At 39.2% G+C, this 24,377-nt stretch overlaps 1 protein-coding gene across 1 annotated transcript in view; it reads left to right on the top strand.

Moving 5' to 3' along the window:
• vps13b (vacuolar protein sorting 13 homolog B) overlaps window positions 1-24,377 on the top strand; it is a 297,789-nt gene that overhangs the window by 26,507 nt on the left and 246,905 nt on the right. The window contains exons 5-13 of the mRNA XM_085472981.1: window positions 6,436-6,603; window positions 7,475-7,656; window positions 8,262-8,436; window positions 13,053-13,312; window positions 17,022-17,117; window positions 18,485-18,607; window positions 19,091-19,228; window positions 20,843-20,930; window positions 22,845-23,030. Of these exons, the coding sequence (XP_085329107.1) occupies window positions 6,436-6,603; window positions 7,475-7,656; window positions 8,262-8,436; window positions 13,053-13,312; window positions 17,022-17,117; window positions 18,485-18,607; window positions 19,091-19,228; window positions 20,843-20,930; window positions 22,845-23,030 (1,416 nt within the window). The remainder of the gene's footprint in view (window positions 1-6,435; window positions 6,604-7,474; window positions 7,657-8,261; window positions 8,437-13,052; window positions 13,313-17,021; window positions 17,118-18,484; window positions 18,608-19,090; window positions 19,229-20,842; window positions 20,931-22,844; window positions 23,031-24,377) is intronic.

Genomic DNA, 24,377 nt, shown 5'->3' with positions numbered 1-24,377 from the left:
TTGCCTTCACTCTGCGGTCCAAGTCATCACAAACTATCTATTGATTATACTATTGATTGGGCTTAGGTCAGGTGGCTGTGGAGGCGCAGAACTCCATCACTCAATCACTGGAGAAGGTTTGGCAGCTTCGGCAAAGGTGTCTCTGATGCGCCTTTGCAAAGGCGCACCAGTGACAACCTGAACAGCAGCACCAGGTATTCGTAGACTATGCCCTCGAATGCATACCTGTGGTTCGGGTGTATAGCCACATGATTGTTGCAAACCAATCATCTGTATGCTCGAGTGGGATGGCCTTCGTTGTCCTCCAGGAGGTTTGATCACTGGTGCATCTTTATTTACAAGGCCCTGCTTGGACAAATGCCCACCTACATTTGCGATCTGCTCACACGGAGGAGTACTGTTTCTTATAGCCTGCGTTCAAGCGATCTTCTTCTGCTCAATGTTCCATTTGCCAGAACTGAACTGGGAAAGAGGGCTTTTACTTATGCTGCCCCTTTTACATGGAACATGATGCAAAAAGACTGGAAGATAGCAGGTCTTATTTCATTAAATGCTTTTAAGTCCAAATTGAGAGAGCCAGAGAAAAATGTTTTTTAAAATGTAATTGTTACTTATAACATGTATGTAACTTTGTAATTTTAACATGTTGTCGCCTCTTGGCCAGGACTCCCTTGAAAAAGAGGTTTTTAATCTCAATGGGACTTTTCCTGGTAAAATAAAGGTTAATAATAATAAATAATCTGGGCCAGCTGCATTCAAAAGTTGTCTGAATGTTAGCGTCTTGAACTTGTTCATTCATAAATATTTGTTCATGACTCGGAGGTCAAGAATGGGATGAATAGTGTACTTATTTCCTCTCTGAGTATCACTGCTGGCTCCTTGCAAACAGTGGGTTTATAATTCTGAGGCGGTTGATCCGGAACTGCAACTGGTAACTGTGTGGTGAACAACCTGAAGTATGTGGAAGATGATATTGTGCTGTTAGTCAACATCACCTCAGTAGAGTGTACACCAGGGGTGGGCAATCTCAGTCCACGAGGGCCGGTATCCCTGCAGGTTTTAGATCTTTTAGATCTAGATCACCTTGGGTCAACACACCTGAATCACATGATTAGTTCGTTACCAGGCCTCTGGAGAACTTCAGGACATGTTGAGGAGCTAATTTAGCCATTTAAATCAGCTGTGTTGGTTCGAGGACACATCTAAAACCTGCAGGGACACCGGCCCACGTGGACTGAGATTGCCCACCTCTGGTGTACACAGTGGATGATAGCAACGGTTCGCACCACCCACGGATAGGGCGCTTAAGTGTGTCACTGAGGGAGGTGAGCAGCTTCCTGGGCATCGGGTCCTGCTGGGGGCCCAAAGGTGGACCTTTGCTCCAAGCCAACTGACTTAGAACTTGAACGGGAGGCTGCGCTCTCGCTGGAGGCTCACCCACCGCAACAGTGTGTTCTGCTTTCTTGTTGGTGCCTTGGCTTCCCAGGGTCCCAGACACTGGGCTCTCCTGCTCATCCTCCAACAAACCATGAATGTCCAGGCCGATGTCCAGCACATCATTGTCTTCCTGCGGAGTGCTGGGCTGAAGCCGGTCAGTGCTCCTGCATAGTTCTGGCTTGTCTTCGGTTAACCCATCAATATATTCTATGGGGTCAGCCCAGATAATTGCGGGGACATCAACAGGATACTCCTCGTCTTTGCACTTGGAGAGGAGAGGGTCATGCCATGCGAGGACAGTTGTGAACAGAAGATTTCTGCTTTTCTTGTTTCAGTTTTGTGTCCGTTCCAAAATGCAAAGTAAAACACTACACAGGAAGACTCAAATTTAGCAGCGTGGGCAGTCTACACAACAACTGCATGGTGGAGGCTAACTCCAACAGGGGCAGTTAAGCTAACTTCAAGCTAGCAGACAATCGAGCTAACTAGCAGCAGCAAGTTAGTCCAGTTTAGCAAAGGTGTTCTTAGTTTTTATGCTCTTTACCTTTCTAAGGGATGACTGTGATAACAGGGGTAATGTGCGCAAGTAGGCCTGTGCATGTCATCACAGGTCATCCGCCTTAAAGGCTTGAATAGAGGTTTTAGCCAGGACACGTGGGGACGTGATATCCTGTACTTATGTGTTGTACCAAGTGAATTGACTGAAAGGAAACAATTTCTTCAGTTTTCACTGAGTGAAATTATATATCTAGCTGAATCACATTATATAGCGATCTTAGTGAGATCTTTTTTCATTTTCTTGTTGGAAACAACAATAAGAGACCTGATAAGAGTTTTCAGTCTACAGTTTTCAAACCAGTAAACAGCACTCATGTCATGAGCAAAACCAGAAGCAGAAAAAAAGGAAATGCACTAACTGTAGCTAAAAATAGCATTCTGTGATTTGATTTCATTAACAGTGATATAGAAACTAACCTGCATTTAATGCAAAGATTACAAATTGCAGCATCCTCTCATCATAAATATCAGCAAGAAAGAAAAAAAAATCCCATACTGGATTGCTGCGATACAGTTCACTAATTTACTAAGACCATCCCCTCACTCTTATTTTGAAAGTGTAGTTGCAGCTAACCAACTAGCCCAGCTGTCTCCACTGTCATTGACAGCAACTGGTGATAATAGTCCTTGTTCTGCTCCTGAGAGCCGCTGTGAGCTGGACAGCCAGTCTAACCAGAACCTGCAGTTTCAGACATAATTCATCTGACGTTCTATCTTGCACATCGAAGCAGCAACACAACAAGAACTAGCACTGCTAGCTGTTGAGAGTATTGGGACATTTACCCATAATGTAAATACAGAAGCTTTTGTAGTATTAGTGGAAACTGCTAACTAAGGAAACAAAATATCCCATACACACGAAGGCTGGTAATTTCTCCAGCTGAGCCGTTGTTCTGCGTTGGTGCCTTGCTGTACCATGCATGGTTGAGTTCCTTGAATCTCCCACTTTACTATAAGGGGCCCTAGAACTGAATAGTTAGCATAATTAGACGGCTTATATTGCTGCTTTAGTAAGAATCTAATCATATATTAATGTGTTTCCATAATACTGCTGGAAAGTTACCTCAGCGGAAGTGAGATCCTTTCACTGCTGTCTTTGCATTTTTTTACGTTACAAACTGAAAATCAATAGTGGCTTACTGTATTTTATTAAAGATGCTGCGTTCCACAACAGGAATTGTATTTATGCTTCTGGTTACATTGGCAATAGTGCTAATACCATTTTAAATAACACAGCAATACAACTTCACAGTATATTTAGTATCTTATGGACTTGTCTTTTTCTTTATGGCTAATAACTGTGGCAAAGCTGATAGTTGCTAATACTTTCCATATACAGGAAAATGGTGAGCATGTACAGTATAGTGTTTCTTTCCTGTATTGCACAGAAGAGACCACTTGGCCTGTTCTTAGATCACATAAAGGAGCTGGTTTTTCCAGCCATTTTATGGTTGAACAGTTTTAAGTGGGCTTCTTCCCTGTGGGCTGCAGCACAGGTGCTGCCTGTGTCAATTGTTTACAGAAGTTCAGAGCAGTGCAATGGCTCACAGGGAGATGGATTGGGGCCTTGGACTTGTTATAGGCAAGAAGAGGTATAACAAGTGTACAAGCATGCGAGAGAGAAAGAAAGGACACCCTGACATGTGTAAATTAGATCCAGAGAGGTAAATAGCAGGGGGTAAAGTGCTGGTTTTACTGCCCAGGCTGCAGGTGCAACATCGGCTTTCTGACTGACCCCAGAAACAAACACACACACACACACACACACACAGAGCCACATTCATGCATGTAAGGAAGTTGCCAGGCACACACTCAGCTCCACTCAAGACAAGCACATGCATGCATGCAAGGCCACGCACAAGTGTCATGAACACACATTAAGTATGAGTTGAGTTCATATTATGTCATCCTCTCTTCCTGCTGCTGTGTTTGGTCAGGCAGCAAACTCATGAGAATTTTGTCAATTGGATTATGCTAATACATAGTCGGGCCTGTGCACAAGTGGCAGAACAGTTAACCAATTCATATAAATATTTTCATCAACAGCACCATTTTGTTCTACTTAATTATTGGTTCTGTTATGCCCTGGGCCAGGCATGTAGATACAGGAAGAAAAACATTTGGTTTGGAAAATAAGGGAAAAGCATTAAAGCTTTATATATTTTAACTTGTAGTGACTGTGTTTAACAGTACTTGGGAGGAATGAATAATGCCATTGGTCCTGTGGTTAGGAGGATTTATTGCTGTATATTTTCATATTTTATGGTCGAAACTCCCCTGTCTGTAATATTTTAAGTTATTTCTTACTTTGTTGAGTAATGACCTTACCATGTATGTTTTTCCTGCAAAGCTTCTGTTTCTGGGCGTTACTGTGGCCATTAGGAGGTACTGGTAACACTGCAGGATGGCTCCCTCAGCTCTGTTGAAACCCAATCTGTCATGCTGCTTTTTCTCTTGTGCTTGCTCTAGGCTACTACATCCACCCACTTCCTCAACAGAAGGACTGTCACCCTCACCTCCCTCAGCCTTTAAAAAAGTTGAATTCTGTAATTTCTAGTTTTATGTATAATTGAGAATCCTTTCTCTTCATATCCTCAAAATGTGAAAGTCACACTCTCAAATGTTTTAAATTAATTAATGCATTACATTTCTAAAAGTTATGACCCAAGTTTTTCCAGTGTAAATTCACAGTGTACTAAATAGTTATTATGCAGGTCGCTCATTGGTTCTTTTTTTTGCTCTTTTTATTACTGGCAGATTTTGTCATGAGACATATTAATAAATACACTGCAGCCCTGATCTTTTCTTGGTAATACCTACAGAGCCTTTTTTTTTTTTTGAGAATTCTGCAAATGTCAGAATTAGTTGGACTGGACATTAAACAGTCATTATGCTACCAGCTCTCTGCTACAGAGTCTCTGTAATGTCTGATTGAACCCATGTGAGAAAACTGCAGGTAATTGTTTGGAGAATTCACATCAAGAAAGTGGGAATATGCAAGTCCTGCCCAGGTGCCACCCCTCACCAAGCAACCCATTTCCATTAGTGTCCTTTTACTTGTGAAAAGGGGAAAAGTTGGAAAAATGCCCAGCCCTGATTATCCTGACCTTTGAGGAGTTCATAAGTTCCTAAATAAATAGTTTTTTTTCCCTTCATATTATGGGATTCCTATGACAGGGATTTATTGTGCTTTTAATTGCACTATTCTGTGTATGTACAAAGACCCATATTTTTATGTATGAGTGTGTGTGAGTACTTATTCAGTGAAAGTTGCTTGTGTTTAAGTGGACACAAAGGTGCCTCAGTAGTTTAATGAGCTTGGAAGGGATATAGTTATTGCAATATGTGCATAATTTGGAGTTAAACAGGATTTTACATCTGAGAGAAAGTAGAGCCCTTCTTAATACACTGCGATTTAAAGAGCTGCAAATTTTGTTGAGGTTGATTTTTTTCTTCTTCTTTCCTTTTTTGGATAGAAGAATAACATGCCAGAATGATCTCTTATTTACAAGTCCATAAATAAACAAATAAATAAATTTTTATTTATATAGCACCTTTCAAGACAGAATCACAAAGTGCTGCACATAAGATCACAAGTCATAAAAAGATTTAAAAAGAGAAAATAAAACAGGCATAAAATTAACCAAAAGCAGTTTTAAAAAGGTAAGTTTTGAGTTGTTTTTTAAAAACAGCTACTGAGTCCACAGTTCTTAATGCTTGGGGGAGAGAGTTCCACAGTCTAGGGGCCACAGTGGCAAAAGCTCTATCACCCTTAGTCCTCCTCTTAGTGTTTTTTATAGCAAGTAAGCCCTGATCAGATGACCTCAAAGACCTGCTAGGGACATAGGGCTGTAGCAGATCAAAGTTGTAGGCAGGTACCAGTCCGTGCACACCTCTGTAGGTCAAGACCAGGATCTTAAAATCAACTCTAAATTTAACAGGAAGCCAGTGTAACTGAGATAATAATGGTGTCACATGTGAGTACTTGGAGGATTTTGTCAAAAGCCTAGCTGCAGCGTTTTGCACAACCTGTAGACGATCCAGAGAACCTTTGCTTAGACACATAGACAGCGAATTACAATAATCCAAGCGTGACGAAATAAAAGCATGTATAGCAATCTCAAGTTCAGAGCGAGATAAAATCGGGCTTAGCTTAGCCACATTTCTTAAATGATAAAAACAAGACCGAACCAGAGATTTTACATGCCCGTCCAAGGATGGCAGGGGTCAGTGGTACTGAGTCTACACTACACACTATGGAATGTAGCTCTAGTTTTTACTCTTTATTGTGTCTCAACACAAATGTAATCTTTCATATATCTAATATGTCCTTGTCCATGCGTTTTTGGGTCCTGGTAATTAGGTTTATTGTCTTTGTGTCTTTGTGTCCATATTTTATGGGTTAATATGATTCTTATGTTTTAACCTGTGTGTTTGTAGGCTATGTCCAAAGTCTGATCAGACGTGTGGTGAACAACGTGAACATTGTGGTGAATAACCTGATCCTTAAGTATGTGGAAGATGATATTGTGCTGTCAGTCAACATCACCTCAGCAGAGTGCTACACAGTGGATGATTTATGGGAAAGAGCCTTCATGGACATTACTGGTGAGCAATAGCCTCTTAAATTCCTTGGTAATTAGATTAACTAGTAAACATACTGAGATAGTAGCCCCTATAGTAAACATTTTAATAATTAGTTTTAAAAAAGGACAAACAAATGTAAAGATGTCTCATTTTTAAAGCCAATACTTGAGAGAAGGATATAGTATGCAGATTGAGATATAGTATGCACATGTATGTACAATATATTTAAATGTAGCTTGTTTCCTTCAGGCCTTGTGCTCATATGCATTTACTCTATATGTTGTCTATTATATTATTATTATTATTGCAAATAGCACTGCCTTAAAAGACCGACAACAATGTTCAAATTTCTGGCACAGCAGCAGAGGGAGAGCTTTTCCCTTAAAGTACATCATTTGTTGTTTGGGTTTAGCACAGGTGATGTTAACAGGAATAAGCCCTATGTAAAGAGTGCTAGAATTGTGTCTAGAAAAATAATGGCTGCTAATGTGAATCGTCCAACATCAACTCAAGTGTCAATGAAGTTTCTGGAAGCTGCTGGGAAGAGGAAGTGTTCTTCACATACTTCTTGAAAGCAACTAGTGAGTACTGTAATGGTTACTGGCACTGTTTAGACAGTGAAATAATTCTGGGAATAGATCCTGTTATCATTCTGCCAAGGGTAAGTGAATCAGTGTCAAGTGAGAACCTGATGATGTGTGGCCAACCAAGACACACACACACAAACAAACTTTCTGAGCTAGCTCTCTATTTTAACTAAATCACTGATAATGAGAATTTGTTGTCAGGAGCTGCTCTCTGTTAGTGTGTGCATAATTTAACTTGTTTGTTTTTAATGATACCTAATTTTGTTTTAATCCTTTTTTCTTCTCTTGCTTTTTTCTTTGTGCAGCTCCAGAGTTGGTCCTAAGGAAACTGATCAACTTTGCTGACTGCACCGTGTGTTTGGACAAACGGAATGCTAGCGGAAAAATTGAGTTTTACCAGGACCCGCTCTTGTACAAATGCTCCTTCAGAACACGCCTCCATTTTACATATGACAACATCAACTCTAAGATCCCATCTGTCATAAAGGTGAGCCAGCCTGTGATTTTAGGAATAACTCTATAACTGCCATCATCTTAGCAAAGCTCAAGGAAATGTTAGGGGTTAATATAATTTCTTATATTTGCTGTTGTCTGAAGATTCCATATGATGGAAAAACTTACATTTCTATTAACAGTTTACAGATATCAAAGATTAATGTGGCTGACTTTTGTTTGGGCAGCTGTTCTCACATCAATAGCAGGATAATGACTAATATCAGTGAATTGTTGTCAACCAGTGACTTTAAATATATGTGGAAGACAGCTGCTTGTTTTGGGAAGATTTTACTTCCTTCATGAAAATCTAAGGTACCACTAGAAATGATCTGAGACACGACTGAAGTAAAATCGGTGTTAGAATTTTAAGTCAAGTGCTGTTAGTACATACTTTTTGGGGGTACTAATCCATTTTGTATAACTGCGAACACTTAGTTGGACAAAAGCTCTTCTACACTAAGATTTGTTTAGAACAAATATTTTAAAAGTACTGGAATTCTAAGAGAAGATGATAGATGCGTTCTGTATTTTTCATATAAATCTGTGCATTAATTGGATCAAATATCAAAATCTAATTTATAGCTAACTATTTTTCAGATCCATACCATGGTGGAGAGCCTGAAGTTGTCCATTACCGATCAGCAGCTACCCATGTTTATACGAATCTTGGAGCTAATCATTGCTCTTTACTATGGGGAAATCGGAGGACACAAAGAGGATGAGGGTGAAGAAGGCACTGGGCATGCAAGGGATTCTGGAGCAAGTTCACCTGGTGAGTGAGATTTCTTATGGAAAGCAACAGTAATTCTCTAACACTTTGATTGGTTTGTTAATGTTTTATGTTTAAAACAAGTTTTAAGACAGTCCACAAAAGTCCACAAAAATTCAGTATCATAATAGTAATTAATTATAATTCCGTATCATAATTGAATTTCAATTTTAGACTTAATCACTAACAACAGCTAAAGCATACGTATGTTTTGCTCTATGAACATTTCAGTGGCTAAGTATGCTTCTTATCACCATAGCATGTTTGAATCAAGTGACATACAAAGCAAAATAAATCAAATTTTGCATGGTCTTACTTCATGGTCATCCCATGACTCTGCATGTTGCCTTATTCCGATCAGGGGCTCTGTCTTTTTTATATGTTGCTGTTATTCCTAAATGGGACATTTAACATCGCTTTGACCATGGTGTGCACTCCTCCTGCTTTTTCCACAAACAAAATCTGGAGCGTATAACTCGATACAGACCATTGTCATCAGGCCTGATCACCTCCATGTGGTTGGAAGCAGGAGAAAGCAGGATAAGGAGAAGAAACTAGGTTGAATCAAACACAGGTCTACCTCTATCTTTCTAATTGGAGCACATGGTAAATCACACTGCTTATGTCCAGCTGTGAAGCAAAACGCATAGGTGCAGTTGTTTAAAGGCAGACACTGAGTTGTACAAAATTGAACACTCACAAAACTGCACTCATTGACATATATTTATACAGTATACTTTGAATAACTGTGGTTATTTAAAAAAAAAAAAAAGACATCCCTTTTCCCCTGAACACCTCTTAAAATGCTCATGTATGAAGTGTCATGTCCTTCTGGGCTAAATCAGCCTCTCTAGCACCAGGAGCAAATTATGGTGGAATAGAAGTAGTGGGCAAAGGGGAGCGTAGACAGCCCCACACACGGCCCTTTCCTCGCTCGCTCTAACTCCCTGCCTCTTGGCGTGGAACTTTCGTTGCCAGTTGGCGCAGCTTCCAGTTCAGTGTCCAATGCCAGATGTAAGAGTCGGTGTCATGCTACTGCTATGCGGAGCCTCTGAGAATGAATTAGTATCCCATCACAAAAATATACAAGAGGGGACCAGCTCTTGGAACCTGAGCACCCCCAGATCTTGTTATGCTGGAAGTAATCGTCAGAGTGAAGAAGCTGGAGGGGGCAGGGGGGCAATTGTGTGTATATGCACTGTAATAAGTAGGTGTGTGTGTTGAGAGGGCTCCAAACATATTCATAAACATGATTTTAAATGTGTGCATTTCAGATTTATGAAAGAAAGCTGATTTTTTTCCCTCCTGGAAAAAAAATAAGAACAATAAAGCTAAAATGATTTATTCTTTTTAATGACAAAATATAATTTTCCAAACCAGGACAGACAGCCATACATTGAGTCGGAGCACTACTTGTAGAGACTGAATTGGCTTTCATGCATATTTATTGTTCATGGGTTATAGTTTGTAGGAAACAGTCATTGTTACATGATTGCTGGAATATGATACCAACATTGTGCATAGTACTTCATAACATTCATTGATTTCCCATAGGCTACTTGAGTCTTGCTGCATATTCTGGTTCCACTGGCCTGTATGTGCGTTTCATTTATTTACTCTTGCTTTGAGTTGGCTTTTGTAACTGATACTGTTGCACTGATTGAATTTTCCTAGTGTTTCTTTGTTTGTTTGTTTTTTTTTTTATAAAATATGGTTTATTTGTGTGAGGGTGTATATATGTGGTCAAAAGATTGAGTTGAGAGTAAGGAATAAATTCTGTATCTACTGTGTAATGTATTAATAAGTCATGACTTAAGTGGTCTGTTTTTAAAAAAAATTTCAAAGGGAATATTAATTTTTCCCACATGTGAAGGTGTTTTTCTTTTTGCCAATTATTGAAGTGGAAAAAGCCTTGTAATGTGTTTATGTGCCCATGATTCACTGTGGCCGCATGTTGTTTGTTTGAATCGTTTCCTTTTAGGTAAGAGCCAATGTCTCATTAATGAATAGGCTTGTTAGGTGAAGATTGTGCGATATTTGTGTGTCACTAACCAAAACAACCCTTCGGTTAGGATTACATGGCTAGTTTTCTTACTGTCTGAAATTCAGTGAAGTCTGAGAAAAACACTAAAGAATTAAGTGGTTGGAAACATAGATGACTAACATGCTTGGATGGACCAGCTGGTCACAGCAGTGAAAGTTGTATGGTTTCAAGAAGTATGTGAAGAATTATGAACTGAGGACAGTGGCTGCTGAAGTGTGGCAGGGTGTGTGCATCTCTGTGTAACATACATGAGCCCTTATACTTGTTACTTTTCTCCAATATCATATGTGCATGTGGATGGGACTTGGTGTTTAGTGTTTGCTTTGTAGGAGGGCTTAGCCTCCATGTCCCTTGAAGTGTGCTGAATGGAAAGGACCTTCACACAGGAATCAACCAGAAACCACAGGCTGTGTCAGTGTTACTAACCTCAAGTAGCTCCCTAGTGATAATACATTGGTATGACAGGACATTGTTTCTTTTTTTGTAGTGTTACTGTGAACATGGGATGACCATTGAATTGAGTGGTTTAGTGGTTTCTGCTATTAGAGTTAAAATTGCTTTTACGGTAGTATGATGTTAATGTCATGCTGGTAGCAAAAATGCTGTAAGTAAGTTCAGTCATGAAAAAAAAAATGTCGTTATGAATGCATTGCACTATGGTATGTGTTTTTTGCATCAGTGGTTATCTGTTAAGCTTAGATTGAGTCTTAACATGTATGCATGTCTACACAAACACCTGCACTATCAGTAGATAGGAGTAGCCTTCACTGAACGGTCAGGTAACAGTCCACCTCTCCCTCTATAAACATGGAGGGACATCTACTGGCCTGTGAGAGCACTGCCTCTTTTTACTACTTCCCACTCACTTTCTGTGTCACTGTCTCTTACACCGAATCCTTTCCTAGCTTAGGCCTACCCTGCTGCTTGAAGACTCTGGACTAAGAGAAACCATACATGACGCTGACTGTCATGCAGTTCTTCTGAGCTCTACTTAAGGATATATGGACAGATGTTCATAGAGTGCTGCAATACATACATTGTTAGTTGGCAGACACTGATTGTACTCCCAGAGCAGGGATACTTCACACCTGTGTGGTCATAGTGCTCAACGCCAAGGCAGCATACATTCTGGCCAGACTACATCATCGTTTGGGAATTTTTCACTCACTTCTAAGGCTTAATACTTCAAAGTGTCCTTAAGCTGCTCTGTTTTGATCACTTGATTGGTGATTGTGCTTTTATTTTGATTGCCTTGTAATTCAAATGTAGACTTCGTCAGGCTGTGATGTGAAGTGAAAGAGCATAACTTGTTAAACTGACACCTCAAAGGCTTCCTTGAGTAAAAACAAAAAAAAAAGGAATGAGCGATGGAATCAGACAGGGAGATTGGGATGGAAAGACAGATTAAAAAAGCCATAACATGGGATTTCCAGCTGCCAATTCACAAAGTGAAAGATTTAATTAAAATATGTCATAATTTTCACCGCCTTACCCTCTGGGATTCCTAAGTTGTGACCTCACGGACAATATTGTTTTCTCGTAGAGGACGTGAGGCCACAAGGAATGGAATTACACATTCTTATGTATTGACATCAGCTTCCTCTATCCCAATGTGTATGGAAACATACATGATGGGACCAGTTCAGGGGTCAGGATCAGGAATGGATGGGTGCATGGTGGTTTTTTGACTGCTCAAATGGTAATTGGAGAAAAAGTGAAGACTTTTGGTTGTTTTTGTAAACCTACCCCGACAACTTGCCACTCTGTGGATTTTCTACAAAGTAGCCAGTGCTTTAGTCAGCTCCACCCCATCTTCCCAAACTTATAGTTAACACTATTGCTAAGTTTTACCTACGCTCCTAGCCAAGCAGTGTTTATGCTAGTGGCTCATAGTTACCTGGACTCCTGCATGGCCTCCATTTTAGTAGTTGGCTTCTTACCAAACATGTGATTTGACCACACGCATAACTGAAATTGGCCTGTGCTGTTGGGTCCAGCACAGACTGCCTTGACCACTGGGTCCAGTCAAAGCCCTCCTCTGTCAGGATGCTGGCTGACAGCCTTTGCCCTCTGGCCTCTGCTGGAATGAACTTCCTCTTGCTCTGTGGAATTCATGCAGCAATGAGTTCATGTAACCCACAAATACTTACACACCTGCCTGCTGGAGCATTGGCAGAAACTACTGTGAAACTTCCTTGTTCTCTGCTGTTTTTGTGTGTTCTGTTGACAGCTGAAACAACTTGCTAGAATTAAAATGCCCCGAAGGAAAGGGTAAATTAATTTAGTGTGCCGCCCTGCATACAGACACTTCCATTATCTGCAAGTTTCCCCTCTCTTTAACCAGGTTGTATTCAGAAACTGCCACTTTAAATGCATTTACCTGTTGGGGTAAAAGTGTGCTAGAAAGGAATTATGTCACTGTTTTGTTTTGTTTGTTTGTTTTTTGTGTGTGTGTGTGTAGGGGGGGGGGTTGCTGATATATAGATTTTTCTCTTTTACTGCAGCTAATTCAGCAGCAGTAAAATCCTAAGTTTATGTTTAAATGATATCTAATTAAGACTTTTATCTCCTTCAGGAATGGATGTAGATACGGAAAGGCGACCTAGCCAAGACCTCTACATACAGCCTGGTAATCCTGATGAAGCAAACCAAGGTTGGGTGTCCTGGGCTTGGTCCTTCGTTCCAGCCATTGTAAGCACAGAGGAAGAAGGAGAGGATGGTCTCTACCAGCAGCGAGAGACGGGAAGCATCCCCAACAGCTCCCAACTCCACACACCCAAAGACCCCATTGTTTCCATAGGCTTCTACTGCACCAAAGCTTCTGTTACCTTCAAGGTAAATAAGATGTTTGATAAAATAAAATAAAATAAACACATCACCATCTTAACTTAAATACAAAATTATGTTTCGATATAAAATAAATGTCCATTTCCACAGCAGTGGATTGAGCATTCATTGGACTTGTGTTAAGCCTGTGACGCTGCTGCTGTTTGTAATATAGCAAGAGTTCATTTATCATTTAGAACAAAGGATTTAACTAAATACTAGCAAATTCTGGAAGTAACCGTCAAGCTGAATGTTTTGGAATGGCCTTCAGTCCTCCCAACAAAATATCAATCAAAATAATACAGAACTGGAAGCATTTGAAACAAGAATAAGAGAAAATCCCATAAACAAGAAATGAAAGACTCCTCACAACTACAAAAAGTATTTACAAGCTAGGATATTTTCCTAGAGGAGGTTTTACTAAGTACTGACCATGAAGGGTCATGGACTATATGTAACCCATTGGCTTCTGTAGTCTCAATTTTAAAGCCTCAGTTTAAGCTGTTTTGGCTCTTTTGGAGCCAAAGTAACCATATTTCGATGTTGGATTCATAAATTGTATGGGTGCAATGCACAGACCCGGATACTGGCTAGTTAGCGCTGAGTATAGTCAAGTAAAATACTAGAATTTCACTTGGCAGAAATGAAACACAAACTCCTTTATGATCCGTGCCACACAGGAACCTATATATTTTTCCAGATAAATGCTCCAAACTGCACCAACATCGCGAGCAGGGTCGAGAGGTTTATTTTAGTCACTCGAAATATTGAAGGTGAGGCCTATCAGACAGCTGCCTGTGGCTACAGCTGCCTGTGGCACACCTGTCAATAAAGCAACCACAATCCTTACTTTCAGCCTTATCAGTATCTGCATCTCTGTTTTTTCCCCCCCTACATCACAGTTGTTACAAAGAGAGAAAATATGCACCGAGCTCAAAACCATACTCCTTACCCTTGAATAATCCTTTTACTTCTGTTAACTTATTTTAACATTGAAAGCTTTCACTGGGGGGGACTTGCTTTTCGTACATTTCGGATATGAGGTAATTTTTTTTTTACCACTCTGCCAGTGTAAAAGAACCAATCTGTCAAGAATCTGTTATGATTTCTACATTTAGGATGCCTTTAAATTAGAATTTTTTTGTCTTCAGTGCATTATTGTCACTCTCACTGGCCACCACACAGTTGCATATTTTAATTTAATGGTCAGTTTCATCTCAAGTCTCAAAAACTGCTTGATCCTCAGGAAGCCCTAATCCTCTTTGTGTTTCTGTGTGCGGTATAGGGGAGGGCAGTATAACCGCTAACTAGCGTCTCGGGTCACATTAATGTTTTAAACATTATACATGGTATGATGACTATTCAGAAATGGACCCCAAGCTTTAATCCTGCCTGCTCACTCAGAATAGTTGGAATTCATCTGTGTTTCCTGTCAGATTCAGGCACTTTAGATCACATTACTGGTCTGTGTGTGTGTGTGTGTGTGTGTGTGTGTGTGTGTGTGTGTGTGTGTGTGTGTGTGTGTGTGTGTGTGTGTGTGTGTGTGTGTGTGTGCGCGTGCATGCGTTTGTGTGCGAGAGCGTATATTACTTGACGGTGTGTGATCAGTAAAGGGGAGGTTTGTCTCAGGCCAAACAGACTTTGGTGTTTTTCTAATAATGTTTAAATTGTTCCTGTATTGTTTGAGTTCTTTTAATCAATTAATTGCCTCTCGTCTGCAATAATTGCACACAGCTGAAAGGATGGTTTTTAAAGCGTTCTTGTCTCTTTCCTACAAGGAAGTATTTAGTATGAAGGAATTTTCATGTCTTTGAACAGCCACTGCTTCAACCTGAGTTTGACATGAATGTGAAATCAGAGAGGTATTTTTAGATTGCTGACGCATTACTCCTCAGATCTCTTTGATTAGAAACATTGGCAGTGTAATTTAATGACTTTTACTCACATAATGCATAGTTTAGCACTGACCATTTGTTCCCCTCTTTTACTTTTGCATACTTGCCAAACTCTCATTACATGCCAGACCTCGTGCCATTTTTCATTTGAAGAAACATTGTTTCTTTAGATTGTTTCTCTTAATTATAGAGCCAATAGTCGAATTCAGTTGCTTCCACAGTTGGTTTTAAAACCAAACCAGTGATCGATCCATGTTACAAGGACAGTGTTTACTGTTTTTACATTTTAAAGATACCTCATAGAGAATAATTTGATTGCATTCTACTCTAAATTATAATAAATGGGACTTTATAGGAAAGATATTGGCAGCCGCAGCTTTGTGTATTTGTGCTACTAACCCGTCTTCTGTCAGCTGTGTCATTTCAGACTTGGGTACAGTCAGAAATGCCCCAACAGACTAGATTGAGAACTTCTATATTCTTATTGGATGTACATTCATAAGGTTTGTCTGCTAATTTGCAGTGATTTACTGTCAGTGCCACTGTACGCTGATCTGGGCAGACAGATCTTGCCATTACTCACTGGGACTCTCAGGTTGGAGTCAGGTGGCCCCTGCACGTGATTAAACCATCAAAATTGAAAAAAGGGGAAGGGAATGAGGGCGAGAGAGTCTGCTCCATCAGTATGGATAATAGGGCACAGCTGCTTTTCCCTCTACACCTGCTTCCTGTTGAATGGGTTAGGGTTTGCACATTCTGCACTACACCCACTGTTTTGAAAGTAGCCAACCTCAGAAGCATTGCGTTGAACCCTTCTCACCCTGGCCGACTAGTCTTGACCAGGTGCTCTCTCTGTCTGCTGGCTCTCATGCAATTCTTCTCAGCTCTACTTAAAGATATATGGAGATATGTTCATGAGCTTGTGTGGTGCAATACATATATTCTTAGCTGGCAGACATTGATTGTATTCACAGAGCGGGGATATTTCACACCTGTGTGATCATAGTGCTCAACTCCAAAACAGCATACATACTGGCCAGGCTACATCACTGTTTGAATTATTAAGCCAAAGAAGTGAGTGAGAAATTCCCCAGTGGCCCTTAAGCCTGGTCTGTTTTGACCAGGTGCTCAGTTTCTCTCTTCCTCTCTACTTTCACTATTACTCAACAACCAAAATTAATATTCTGCTGAACCATTCCCCTTTTATAGTCAGTTTACAAATACAATAAATTGCACATTTCATTTTCCCCTTGGTATGTGAATCGCTTTAGTCATAGTTTTATAGTCATCCCACTAAGGCCAGAGTCTCCTCCAAAAGCAAGGAGGGGATGTCCTGTGGGTTGATGAATGTTCTTGGAATCCAAACAGTACTACAGCTAGCATCTAGTCTCTAATCTAAGAAAATCTTGTTTGGATGCCGTTGTTGGTGGTTTTAACCATTATTTTTCTCTAGTTCTTCACATCGGACACTTCCAAAACCTTTGCTTATTTTTCAAATCATGCATTTGTTTTAATTGTCGGTGAAACCGTTAATGTCCTCGGCTAACATTTTGAATAAACTGGCCTTTCTCTCATCTAATTTTATTATTTCAAGTTTATTGCTGCAGTTCTTTTTTGATCCTGCCAAATCACGGCAGGTGAACTATTTAAGACATCAGTATTCATCATCCAATACTTTCATTTTTTGGGGACACCAAGTATATTACTGTTTAATTAAAAAAAAAAAAAGAAGATGGAAAAAAATTAATTATTATTCTTTTCTTGTACTTTTCATGTTTATGTATAAATTATATTTAGTCTTTTTATTTTTATTTTTCTCTTAGTTGACAGAGACCCAGTCAGAGAGTAGCTACTATAGTCCTCAAAAGGTCAAATCCAAGGAAGTCCTGTGTCTAGAGCAAGAGGGAATCACGATTGAGGTAAGTTTATAGTTTCCCCTATCATTTGTGATGTAGTGCATTGTTGTGGGGCTGAACGGAGATAGATATGAATTTTACTATACTCAGTTACACTAAACTGTTACAATTTTTAGCTAATCAGTTATCTCCATATTGTAATTTTTAATTGATGTTGTCATTGTAGAAATGAGAGAAAAGAAAGTAAATGCTATGCATTTATTCTTAAGGAAAATGTGACGTTTTTATCCTGATGTAGATTTCAGCCCCCACCATGAATTGTTCCACAACAGTGGCATTTACTATTATCCACTCTGAACTTTGTTATCTATCACGGCATGGGAAGATCAGTAAAGATACTATTTAGTTACTTACTCATTAGTCACAGTTTGGCTGAAGTTCCTGTTAAATCTCTCCATGAGTACATGAACGAAGCCTTGTCAACTCACTAATCTTTAGCTTCTTGTACACACACCGGAGTCTGAATCAAGCTCACATCTGATCATTTACCCATTTTCCCTCATAGAGAATAGTTTTAAACCCTTTTCTCTGATTACCTGGTTGGAGTAAGAAAGGGGTTTTGTGCCCCTGAGATTTCTACCAGGTGTGAAAAACCGAGTTTTCCAGTTCCAATTTTTATAATTTATGCCTAGTCTCAACGAGAGAAGTCGAGCAGCTTGAACTAGAACTAAATATGAGTGTTGAAAGGAAAGGGGGCGTCTGGCAAAAAAGGGGAAACTAGGCCTTATAATAATTGTATGGGGAAACATAAAATGTTTTATTAGATTCTCTGTTTAGCTATCTGCTGGGTAAAGCAAAGACACAGAGAGAAAAGAGGGAAAACCACACCTTTGTGGTTGTAGTAGCTGCTGGACTGCTACTGCACTGAAATATGCATCACTCTCAGTCGAAAAGAGAAGCTGCCTTGCTTTTTTTTTTTTTTTTTTTTTTTTTTTTTAAAATCATGACAAAATGAGCCCGCAACCTCAATATAACCACAAACCAGTATAGCATGACAAGTCTTGGTATCCACTATTTTGTCAACACTACATTATACATTTAAAATCTATAATAATTTAGTAGTTAAGTTGGTCAAAGAACATCTGTGAATTATTGAAGTCTTCTGTTGTTTATTCCCATTGGTGTCAGTGGATTGTTTTAAGGCCCATAGATGCCTGGTGTTCTCTTGGCAGAGACTTCTGCAGATTAACAAATAAATTCCCTCATCATTTAGTAAAGTTATTATGGTTGATTATAATCAATTATTCTATTAAAAGACAAAGACACACACACACACACACACACACACACACACACACAATATGCACACTGTGTCCACTGTGTTCTTGGTGTTAAATCTGAGCTGAGTCTTTCTTTGGGTTTTATTTCAGGTGCTCATGATGGGGGAGCCCTTCTTTGATTGCCAAATCGGTTTTGTGGGATGTCGGGCACTTTGCCTGAAAAGCATCATGGGTGTACGAGATTTTGAGGAAAACATGAACCGCCGTGAAGAGGTGAACAAAGTATTTGTAAAAGATCACATTAAAATTAACTGAGAGTTAAAATTCTAGGAACTTTGAGAAATATTAAAAGAATTTAAAAAGCCCCAAACACTCAAGCAATGTCCCAGCAGCCTCCAGTGTCAGGAAGAGGTTAAAATCTTGTGATGAACTTTACTAAAAAACAAATTCAAGGTCCCCTTTAAAAAAAATATAGAACGGAATATAATATAATATGTTATAATATATATATTAACAAAATTAGCATTTTTGCTATATTAAATCAATAATGGGGTCAACTGAGCTTTTTCCCTTTTTTATGAATATGAAATAAATGATCAGATTTTGCTTTTTAGGTGTTTGATGAGTATATAAACATTTTATTTTAAAAGATCTTTCTGAATTTTGTTTGTTGTATGGATTGTATTGTTTCTTCAGCCTGAAACGTGTCCTCTTTGCTATTCACATTTGTCTTTGAATTTGTCATTTTGTGTACAGGATGCAGTGTTCTTCAGCTGTGGGGACAGTCTCAGTAGTAAAGGAATGACGTATCTCACCAACTCTCTTTTTGACTATCGGAGCCCAGAGAACAATGGAGTCAGGGCTGAGTTTATCTTGGATGCTGCTAATCACAAGGTCACAATAACCAGAAGTCTGTGCTATTTTACCCAAAAATATTAGCCCCCCCCCCCAACAGAAAAAAAACCAAAGTGGAAATTACTGCCTTTTTCTGGGATAGATGGACAAAATGCAGTAATTGATCTATTAAAAAATAGTAATACTAATTTAGTGTAGTAGAGGAATCTTTTGGTTGTCTAAGTAGTGCTGCTGAAGCCATCATTCTGATAGCTCTCAGCTCACTTCATCAGCCTTTGCAGCTCAAGTGTTGACTCTACTTTGAAATATTCATGACCCTCGATGATGCAATTGTTTGGAAATCCAGCCATCCATCTCTTCATGCATAAAGCCTACAACTCAGAGGTTTCAATGTTTATTCATTAGTGGTTTTGAAACCAGCATGGCTTTGATCCATAAGAATGCAAGAGCTATTAGGGACCTCCTAATAAATATTACTCATTAACCTGCCAGTCTGATAAGGCTAGTCTGAAATCTCTGTTTAGAGAAACTGTGGGCAAGTTTGGGGTGGGGTGTTAAATGTGTAAAGGGGGCCTGTGTAATTCTTTCTCTCAATTTCCTGCTTGCTCACTCATTCTGACTGTTTATCAGTGGTTTAGTGTGGTGTAGAAATATAAAAATACTGTGGAAGACAAGGTCAGTTGTTCTTGACCTGCAGACTAATGATGATGAGCCGTGACCGATACACTAACTCCCAGGTAGTTAAAATGAGATAAATTGGATGTTTTTATCCTATATCTCATTTTCATTTGTAAATAATGACCTAAAATAAATAGCATGGCTATGTAAGAATGCTTTAGTAGTTAGCTTTGTCACTCAGGTGATGCCTTGATGTGACCAGCTGGGATTTTTCTCAGTGGGGTGTATATGTCTTTATGTGTCCACTATGTTCTTCTTTGCATGGACTGTAGGCCCTGTGTGGTCAAAAAAACAAAACTGATGAGGTCTTCCTCTAATTTTTTTAATAGTTTTTTTTAAAACATTAAATCAATTGTTGTGTAACTTAGTTACAAACTCATTGTTATTATGAATAACTCATTATGTTCTGCAGACTTTTTGCTTACGGGTTCATTGTGTGCTATTAATAGCTTGTACAATAAATTATGAATAACATTTCACAATTTTCATAATGACCACATCAACCGTAATCACAGTCATACAGCTTTGATTTGTTAGGAAAAAGTCTTATCATCAAGTAGATAAGATATATATTTCCTTTGGCATATATCCAGCTGAATGAGGAAACTTTCAGTTTATTTTATCAGTAGCCTTTTACTCAATAAATAATAGACTTGGTATCTGGTCAATTCCTTATTTAAGCGTCGTTATTATGACTGAACGTACTGCTTTTTGCACGAAAAAATCAGTCAAAGAAACCAGACTAAGTTAGCACTTTTTAATACAGGTAATATTACGGACTTCCCTAAAACAAACAAATAAACAAAAGACCCTCTAAATATCCAGCTAAGTGGATCAGTGCTTAGTAACTCTTTATCTCTAATTTGACCCCCACCACCATATCTCCCTTGACCCCAGTCATTGCCACTCTTTAAGGCTATCTGCTTGTTTGCTCCCTTACTGCGATATTTACCCAGCTCTACTTTTGTTTGACAGGAGACCTATACAGAGATAGCGGGCATGCACCGTTTCGGTGCTTTCTACATGGATTATCTCTACACAATGGAGGACAGCAGTGGCAAAGGTATTGTTCTAGTTCATTCTCTCTTGCAGAGCTTGTTTGGTCACCTTGCCACCTCTTCTCTCTTTTTCTTTTTATCTGTCATGTTCCCATTTTCTCTGCCTGGTTCACCCTTTCTTTCTTTCTTTCTTTCTTTCGTTCTTTCGCTCTTTCCATCTCTTTTCGTCTCTCCTCCCTGTCAAACAAGCCCCATGGAGACTTGAAGAAAGAGCTTGTCTTGTTTCAGTCACAGCCACCTGGTCCTTGACCCTTTCTGTCCTCACTCTCACCCTAAACTTACCTGGAGGGCAACTGTCAGAAGTGTTTAGTCTGTGTTGACACATATTTGAGTTTCTCTCTCCCTGGTGCTTGTTGAAACACTGTTTTCCCTCTGTCTCTTTACCTGTAAGCTCTTGAGAAAGTGAATAGACCTCTCTTGCCTAATTAGATGTCACTCTTCCTGGCAGAAGCCTTAAGACAGACAGCGTTCCTCATTCTTTAGTTGCAACTTTAAGTGTTGTTTTTCCAAGTTAGGAATTTCTGACAATCACATTGAGAGATAAATAATGCTTCCTTCAGTCCAAAATGCTAACTTCTTAATTAAAATGTGAAAAAATATAATAGCTCAGTTTTATTGGCCGTGATTGATATGCAAATGCTATTAGGTTATCATGCTTTATAAAGTAGAAATGACTGGCTTTGGTTAAACAAACTCAATAACTCAAAAGGTATTTATTTATTCATATGGAGTATGTCACCTGTGTTGTTCTACGTACCTCCCTCTTTTTTGTGTTTCATTTTAGCTTTTCATGACTTGGCTATTGTTTCCTCAGCTGCTGTCATCTACAGATAATAATCTAAATTAAAAAAAACATTGATACTGTCATTCTGAGCTGTCAAAGTCATTTCTGACGGCAGGATAAGTGTCAGTCTCTTTGGGATGGCTGTGGTTACCCTTGCCAGTTGGAATGCTTCTTTTCTGTTAGTGTTTCTGTTCTTCACGGATACGGACCAGATCCAGTGTCAACTAAACAAATTAGTCTGCATTGCCACAGGTCTAACATAAACTCTGAGTCAACTGAAATAGTAACCGACCCAGGTCACTCTTACCATTGACTTCACATTAGAGTCACGCTGCAGATTAAAAACATTTTTTTTATAATCTTTGGAAATTGAGACACTTTTAAATAGTCTAAATCCTCCTAATTTCAGCCTCCTCGTCATTCCAATGAGCGTTCTAACTGCAGCCATATGGTCGATATTAGGCTTAATCCATTGCAACCAAATCTCACAGAAGGGAAGGGGAAGTGGCATTGCCTGTTGCTCTTTTTAAATTTCCAAAATTTAGTGGAAGTTACACCCTCATTGCTTTGAAATAAAAAAAAAAAAAAAGAGTTACATTCGCATTGTTGACTCTGAGCTGTACTAATGTTCAGCACAGTGGTGGAATGTAAATGGAATAAAGCCAGTTGTGACCCTTTGTCCTTTTCCTCCCTCACTGCCATTCATCCACCCCCTTCCTTTATTTTTAATTTCTGCCTTTTTATTGCGAGAGAGTTGAGTCTTTTAAGTGGACCTCTGGAACAGGGGCCTGCGATGAATGAAGGGACAGCTGTTGGAGGGAAGTGGACATTTGGAATATTCATCATTTCTGTGGGTCACAGCTATGTGAGCTGCCTCCTGCTGCTGCATTACACTACATCTATCTTTTTTGGGTTTATGCCAGATGACAATAGTCTATATTTATACTTCATTAAGAAATGAGATATGGGAAAATGTTTCTGGCTAAATATTAATGTAAAACAAACAGACCTTATATGTATGAAAGCTGAAAATATGTTTTAATTTTGTTGACTGAGACAAGAGTCCTTAAGTTTATAAGTACATACATTATATATTTTAATCAGGTTATGTATATATGTGTATTTCCACTTGTAGGCTCTCAGGATTTCTCTGGGATGAGCATGGAAGAGATAGTGCCTGCAGTTCAAGAGACCTCCATCAAGAGGCTGGTGGTAGGACCTTTAGACATCAGGTTGCATAGCAGCGCCATCCATCGCATTCTCAAGATGGTCACCTGTGCCATGGACCACGAGTATGAACCCTACTGCAAAGCGCAGCGAGGTCAGAGATCAAAATTATACAAATATATAATTAAAAAATATACCTTCTCTGGTCTGGTATTTTACTCACATCTCTTGTCATACTTTTCAGTGACCAGAAACTGTAACAGTTTTCACTTTATAATATTCTCATCGCATTGTTATTTCCTTGCACAACCCATTCTTCAACACACAGCTGTACATGAAAGTAGTGACCTTTTGAACCACATAAGGGAGGTTAAGCCAAACACCTTTTGTTAGTGATCATCCCTGCACAGCTATTGATGAGCTCATCCCTGGGATGTTGTGAAAGAACATGGAATGTGTGTCTGTATGTAATATCTGTAGCAATAACTCTTTTGCAAAAGATTTTTGTGAAATGATAACATCCGTAGGTTTCGGTTGTTTCAGCATCTGTGATAGATAATAGACGATGGTGTAATTACTGTAGCAGTTTTTGTCTGAAGCGGAGTAGGTCAGCGTGTTCCTTCCTGTTTCTATAAGTGTTTGTACTCTCAAGGGTCAGTATAGTTGGAGCCTCTGGGGGGGGGGGGATTGAGAGTAGATAAGAGGAAGTCAAGGTTGCTATTACAGAAGGATTTATAGCAACCATTCATCATTTTGGTACGATAAATTATAATTTAGCTATGCAGAACCTAACAGTTTAAACAGTTTGGTACCTTAAATAAAAGCTCTTTCTCTGTGTTTCTCTGTCAGAAACATTAGATCTAGTATGTATTATTGATTGGAGAAAGTTTGCATCTATAGCATCTTATCCTGTCCTTTTTCTCTGTTCTCCTTTTTATATTCATTGCCAAGAACTAAAAAAAAAAAGCTTTCCTTCCCAAACTAGCTATGGATGCTGAATTGGCTTCATGTTGCCCTGTTGAGAAGATAAACTACATTTAGTTTGCTCATTTGGATAAAAGTTCTTTACATGGTCTAAAAACAATAAATGAACAATAAAAGTAACAGGACTTTGAGAACTAGAGCTAGAACAGGATATTTCTAAACAACAATATACTTATGTTATGTTATGTTTTCTTTTCCCATTATTTTTAGCATCCATAGTCATGTTTCTGTGTATCATGGGAGTTCCATCTGTGTTGTAAATTAAATTTTCACTGTGGGTATTGACTTGAGCCCTGGCATATGAATTGATTGGACATAGCAGTACTAGATCAAGCTGAATGTTGTAGCTTTAGGACAAAGATCAAAGCAGCTTTGAGATCAAATTCCGAGCCCACCTTGTAGTTGGAAATGTAGCCCAACAGAACCTCCACAGAGCTGACACTGACCCATACGTGGGACCAGACCCAAGGCCATAGGGTTCAGGTTTGGTCTGCCTTTGACCCTGGTGTAGTGGATC

The sequence above is a fragment of the Copadichromis virginalis genome, linkage group LG11, assembly GCF_057382275.1.
Source record: "Copadichromis virginalis isolate Kocher_CV1m ecotype Utaka linkage group LG11, C_Virginalis_male_GT1.1, whole genome shotgun sequence".
Lineage (NCBI taxonomy): Eukaryota > Metazoa > Chordata > Actinopteri > Cichliformes > Cichlidae > Copadichromis > Copadichromis virginalis.
The sequence above is the reverse complement of the archived record's forward strand: the minus strand, read 5'-3'. Positions and strand labels throughout refer to the sequence as shown.